Source organism: Ctenocephalides felis, unplaced genomic scaffold, assembly GCF_003426905.1.
Source record: "Ctenocephalides felis isolate EL2017-DRISC unplaced genomic scaffold, ASM342690v1 CF-g0.4_SCAFFOLD_01886, whole genome shotgun sequence".
In the NCBI taxonomy this organism is placed as follows: domain Eukaryota; kingdom Metazoa; phylum Arthropoda; class Insecta; order Siphonaptera; family Pulicidae; genus Ctenocephalides; species Ctenocephalides felis.
Window position 1 is genome coordinate 157,463,658 of NW_020538040.1, and position 6,677 is coordinate 157,470,334.

At 31.2% G+C, this 6,677-nt stretch overlaps 1 protein-coding gene across 1 annotated transcript; it reads right to left on the reverse strand.

Annotated features, from left to right (window-relative positions):
• Nucleotides 1–900: 900 nt before the first annotated feature.
• Nucleotides 901–5,918, reverse strand: LOC113376116 (insulin-degrading enzyme-like). The gene is made up of 13 exons (XM_026616041.1): nucleotides 5,900–5,918; nucleotides 5,730–5,837; nucleotides 4,849–5,074; nucleotides 4,425–4,594; nucleotides 4,173–4,295; nucleotides 3,855–4,057; nucleotides 3,680–3,765; nucleotides 3,500–3,611; nucleotides 3,160–3,297; nucleotides 2,361–3,090; nucleotides 1,725–2,275; nucleotides 1,358–1,567; nucleotides 901–1,167 (listed from the first exon to the last, which is right to left on the reverse strand). Exons 1-13 carry the CDS (start codon nucleotides 5,916–5,918, stop codon nucleotides 931–933), a joined length of 2,913 nt encoding a protein of 970 aa, XP_026471826.1. The 3' UTR covers nucleotides 901–930.
• Nucleotides 5,919–6,677: the final 759 nt, after the last annotated feature.

A 6,677-nucleotide genomic window follows, 5' to 3' on the forward strand; every position in this document is an offset into this window, starting at 1 on the left:
GACAAGTGCAAAATTATTTCAATATTTTCAATGTTCCATATCACTTTTTATGGAATTTAATTTTATTAGAATTAGTGTTTCTTCAGAATAATGTGGTGGAATAATTTTATTGTCCGTTATCGCTAACGAGGACAGTCGAGTGCAAAAGGTTGATTCGTTGACGAGTGCTCGTTAACCGTTTCGTCCCGAGCACATGCTTCGTCACAAAATTAAAGATGTCATAGTGCGCGAAATTCAAACTGATCAGCATTTAACTAAACATTATCGATATCACGAATAATTATTATTTGTTCAAAGAAAGTGGATTTGTGTGGAATATACAAAAGTGATAGGTTAATCTATATATTACGGCTTATATGGGGAGTGAAGTGTTGTGCTGAAGAGATCTAGCTCTTCATGTTCAATAAATTTAATATAAAATTTATAAAACTTTTTTATGCCACCAAACTGTGCAAAGATACAGTTAATTGAATTAATTGAAAAAGTTGAATTCCTAGCCTTTTTATTACAAGCTATGGTGTTACACCATATCCTCAAACCAAGGTTATGTTATATTAGGACAAGAAATTGTAAGTACCTCTTACAATTTATTTCTTTAAATCTAAAACATTATGTTATGTCTAATGTTGTAACTGATTATTAAAATCAGGGCCTGAAATTTTACATTTTGACTACAAATTCATGTATTTGCTTAATTGATATTTAATTTGCTTAATTCATACATGAATTTATTTCTTTAAATAAAAAGCCTTAAATATTTTTTTTGTTTTTATTTGTTTTATAACCACTGCACATATCAGAAAATCATATTGCATCATATATAATCCAATTACATAATTGCATAAATAATTTTTACTAGAATACTATCTTATTATGTTTCTATAAATTAAATTACTTCAATTTGCATAATATTGTTATAAAGTATTTTCATCATAATTTGCTTTGAGCACCTTTACTAGGCAGATTTATATATGGTTGCACCAGTGAATACATTTCCTTGCTATTCTTAAACTTCACAAGATCGGTTATCAAAGTGTATGTTTCTTTATTTTTATTATTTTTACGATCATCTTCTGTTTTATCATCAATATTTTCTTCGTTACTTAATTTCGATGTGACATACACTGCTAATTTCTTTCTTCTTGCACTTTCACTGTCCACTTGTTCCTGTGAAGAAAACATTGATTGTATATAATAGACGAGAATTGAAGTATGCAAATCAAATATTTTGTCTAGTGTCATAATTTCTAGACAAATGGAAAATATCAAAAACCTCATTCCACATCAATCCATTACGAAATCATGGATCTTCTAATATTATTATTTTTAAAATATAGTAGATAACTATTTTACTCACATTGAAAAAAGTGAGAAGCTGCTCTTTTGTTATTGTTCTCAGATGAGCAACTTCTACAACCGCCCTGTTGAAATTATATTGCTGCTTTGTAATTTCACTCCAGAACACCTGCACTAACCCCACCAATGTTTTTGGCTTTTCCAACCGTTGCTTAGCTAAAGCTTCCTTGTGTCTTTCAAATTCTTCATTGCTGATAGTCATTAGATGATTCTGTTTCGATAATAACAAATAAATTAAAATTGGATAACAAAAATAAAGAATTCTCATTACTTATATCATTTGCATTCAAAACATGGTCATTTATATGCATTAGGCGCACATTTATAATTATGATTACTGAATGTGCTGACTTTAATGATTCATTTACCTTCATGTTTTGAATAAATAGTTCAATCCTATCATCAACATAGGGTGGAGGCTTTTCAGACTGAACTATGATTCGCAAACCTTGGGTACCGTTTGATCGCCTTACACCACAGGATACAATGTAACCCAATTGTTCTTTAGTTCGCAATGTGTCAAAACAAGGTTCTGACATAATTTGTGCCAACAATTCTAACTGCACATTAGCTTCTGTACTCTGCATTCCACATTGAAAGTAAATTTCTGTGCATGAACTTTTGTGATATAAATGCGGTACGTCATATAAATACTGAACACCGGCTTCTAGTTTGTGCTCACGACTATTAAGTAATTGTTGTGCAAATAAGGGTGGTCTTTTATTGAGCTCCAAACAAGACTCAGTTTCTTGTACTAGACTCAATGCACGGTCTTTATTACAATTTCCTTGAATTAGGAACTCAATATGCACTTTATGTAACAACTGCGGTAAAAATGCTCTCAATGATTCAAATGTTGTGAATTGTGTGGCGTCTAGTAGTTGTTCCTTTGTCCAGGAGTTGTCTGTTAATATCAAACCTAGAATATTAAATATTTTTGTTAGTTGTTCAGTTATTATGATGTGCAATATGTTTAACAAAGAGGAGTCAAATGGTTTACAAACCTAAGTAATACACAGCATGCTGGTATGGTTGCTCGGTTTCAAAGTTCTTTAATTGCCTAACATAATTTTCTAAAAATATATTAAAACGTTTTTCATCTACTTTGAAGTCCTTAAGATTTCTTAATACTTTAGCGAGCAATACGTCGAGTTTATCATTGTAACCGCCAACACTGAGCACTAGACCTTGATTGAACATGCCAATATTCCATGCTAAGCCAGCAAGTTCTGCGGCATATGCATACTCGTTAAGTGAATCTTGGAATAGCATTACAAATAAATGTGTGAAGTTACAACTTAAAGGGTCTAAATAAGCTAATGGTGTTGTTATGCGCATGCAGACCATCATTTTTGGCAGTAAATATTCGGCATCTTGTTTAAACCATAATCGAATCTGGCTATTGTCTAAAATAATAGCAGGATGCATGGTAACATTTTCCTGAGGCAATAATGTGAAGTCTTTAGGCACAAACTCATTTGGTGGAGGTAGTTTCAAGTCATCACAAAAGCCGGCCTTTTTAAATTCATGTAAGGTCTTTTGCTCATACTTCTCTGTAACATATTTACTATTGTAAATTGGATCCACCTGAGTACATTTGTCTTCAAACTGTTTGGAGATGACAGTTACTCGGACATTCTCAGGTATAAATTCATCAACAATTGACTCTATAAGTTTAGGGTCCCAGTGTGTCATTAGCGAAGGACCGCAAAGAACCTCTTCAAATTTAAAATGCTACAAAAAATAAATAAAAAACAATGTTTACCTCACCATTTCCTTATCATAATATTTATGAAAATTTACCATCAGATTCTTGGCTAGATAAACAACATAACTTCTTGGTTGTTCTTTATCTCTGAACTTAAAGTTCATATCGTTAATTGCCTTTGATTCATCAAATATCCATTTTTGTGGTGTTTCCTTTTTCAGCAAATTAATATACTAAAATATATTGTTATTTTGTAAACTTTAACTTTTAAAATAGGTAGTTAAAGTTAGTTAGGTATTGATTATAATTTATACAAATAGGTTTGATACCAACTAGATGCTGAATGAGAAAAAACTGAATATTACATTAATAAACACCTAGTAAAAATTATAATGAAAATGCTTCAAAGATCAACCTTTGTTTTATGCAAAGTACCTGAAAAACTAGTCTGACTATATCATCAACATGGTTTACGCCCTCTTCTGTTAAATCTGCATCTAGTTTGAAGAAACCAAATCCCCTCCTCTGAACAGCACCGCAAGATAAGCTTCAATTAATAGTAAATTGATGTAAGAAATAGCAAAGATCTAATTACATTATTGTATTATAATTTACCTTGAACTCCAACCACGTGCTTTCAAACATGATAAGAGACTGCCGGGTCCCTCATGCCCAAAAAGATGACCTAAATAATTTCCTGGCTAACAGAATAGTAAAATAATTTAAATCACATAGCACAATCATAATGTACATTTGATGTATAATTTAATCATAGTGTAACCATACTAACTGCAGATTTTCTAAAAGGCTCAAGGTCTTGTACAGGGAATGTAATACCCATAAGTCGAATATCTTTGATAGGCTGAATAAATGTTTTAGTGGCAAATTGCTCTTTTGTATAAGGATGGTCAGGCCAAATTTGAGCCTGCACCTTTTTGTTGCTCACAGAACCAAATAAATCTCTAGCTAAGCGTTCCAAATCATTCAGAGATTCTAGAATTTGGGTCAAAGAAATATAGAACTAATTAAGAATAAGTGTTCTAATCATTACCCATCAAAAATTATTTTTTTGATATAAAATTGGTTTATTTATGGATAAAGAAGTTACCTTTTCCAAGTATTGATAATGTCATAATGTTGGAGGAGTACCAACGATTATGAAACTTTAGCAGTTCATCTCGCACATTTATTCCTTTTTGCTTTGGTCCATCCATCAATGTTTGTTTGTTACCTGTTCATGATACATTACCAATTACTTACAACATGATATAATAGATAATCATTACAACGAAGTACATCATGATTTGAAAACTGATTCATTTATCAATACTATAAATTATTTCTATATAACTATTTATACCTGTTCCAAACTTTCTATATGGGTGATTCGGACTGCATAATATTTTCTCTATATAATCACTCCTCCACATATCATTAGGAATATTTTTTGAATGCTCAGAATCAACAGCATTGATTTCTCTTTCTGTAGCACTCTCAGAAAACAAGGGAGCAATAAAAAACTGTGAAAATCTATATTTTGGGATGGTTTATTAAAAAAATGATTATGTATGATAATAGGATAATTGGAAAATCTTACATCCAGTGATGATTTGTTATTTCAACAATGATTAAGAATGAATGATGAAAAAAGTTCTAAATAGCATTTACGAAAGGTAATGCACAACAAATTTTTGAAAATGGAATATTTAATATGAAAGGATTAAATATTAATCCAATTAGTAAAATAAGGCATCCACCAGATCATTTAAAGCTACTATAATTACATGTCTAGAATTTCTGGCAAATGCTCCGGTGTAATATCAAAGAAGTATTTGGTCTCTTGCGAATCAGTCACTGCATTACAACTACCTCCATGTTCAGATAAATATTTCTGGTAATAATTTTCTATTGGGTACTTCTTTGTACCGAGAAATAGCATGTGCTCACAAAAATGAGCCAATCCTGGCAGTTCATCGGGGTCGCTCATAAAACCTGAAAAAATTAAGTGGTCTTAGAATAATTCTTCTTTTACATTTTATATATAAATATTAAATATTTCGATGCAAAGTTAATATTAAAATTAAAATTTTTAACAGCATTTATATATACAGCTAAGTCTGTTTTTCACGGTCTTTTTGTACACGGTTTTGATATAACACGGTTTGAAAATGAATATTTTTAATTTTTTTTACACGATTTATTCCATTTAGCACGATTTGAAATTTTATGTACTTAATTTTTTTTGTCAAATTTAATTTTTGCGATGTATGTTCATATCACAAAAAGTACTTATGAAAGAAAAAAGTCTGAACCATCAATAGTATCGATAGTTTGCAAACACTAGCTTAAAGATTTAAGTAAATTCCCCTTTAGTGCATACAAACAATTTTTACTGGTCAAAGCAAATGTGAATAGCACTAATTTATATTATTAAAATAAACATGAATTCTTGTTCTTGAAAATTCTTGTTTTTCACTATTTTAATAGGTTTTAGAGAGTAGGACAATCACCTATTTTTGTATAAGATCAATGTCTTTTTCTACACGTTTTTTTTTTTTACACGGCTTCTTCTGGAACCAATCTCCGTGTAAAAACAGACTTAGGTTTATAATTATTATCAATATGATCTACTGCCAATTGCACGGTTAAAGCTGCTGCAGCAGACTTTTCGTAGTAGTGCTATCACTAACTAGCATTACTTTCATTTCATTCGGTAATATTAGACCGCGGTATTCGCGTTTGTCATATGTAGATTGTGATGATATTATCGAATCTGTAATTGTTGATATTAGTATCAAATTTCACTAGATCAAAATTTTCTTGAAAGTATCTCACCTTTGAATTGTGTTGGCATTCGCCATAATTTCCCCTTGAGGAGCCATGTGTAATTGTTTTTTAAATAAGTGACGGACGAAAACACCTAGGTCCAAACGATGTTTCGTGGCTGAAAGAATTAATAAATGAACAATAGATAATCGTAACTTATATAACAAACCATATAGGCTACCTAAAAATCGGACGAAGGGGTAAATAAACTGAACATAATCTAATGGACAACATTATACAATAGAATTTAATGATATGTGCTTGCGAATTTATATACATGAGGAAAACGAGTGAAAATGGTTATAATACAACATATTTATCGATGAAAACAAAAGATAAATAAATTTAAATTTTGTGATCACTACGATGACTAATTTTGTTTTGGGTGAATGAAAACAAATGATTTTTAACTACAACAAATAAAGGATTTTATTTGGTATACAAATAGCTAAGAAATTAATATTGTAAACAGAAAATACATTACACGCCCACATACGAGCACTAACTTTTGACATTACGATAATCTGTCAGTCAAGCGACAGTTTGACGTTAGGTTAGGGGTAGTTATACCTGCTCTACTGAAATTATCTGTTACAGCCTGAAGTTGTTCGGAATTGACTATCCATGCATTTATTTAACCACATTTACCATTCCTTTACCGTTATGTAGCCTAGACAATATAATCAGTGCTGGATTTACAATAGGGGCAATCGGGGCTACTGCCCAGGGCGGCAGATTTTGGGTGGCGGCAAAATTTGGATAGTGAGAAACTAGTGGGGTGGGTGTG

Coding starts and splice junctions, on each gene's coding strand:
- LOC113376116 (XM_026616041.1), bottom strand. Junction 3,766..3,854: donor AGCCTTTTAGAAAATCTGCA/GTTAGTATGGTT, acceptor CTATTCTGTTAG/CCAGGAAATTATTTAGGTCA. Junction 1,168..1,357: donor AGCTTCTCACTTTTTTCAAT/GTGAGTAAAATA, acceptor TTTTCTTCACAG/GAACAAGTGGACAGTGAAAG.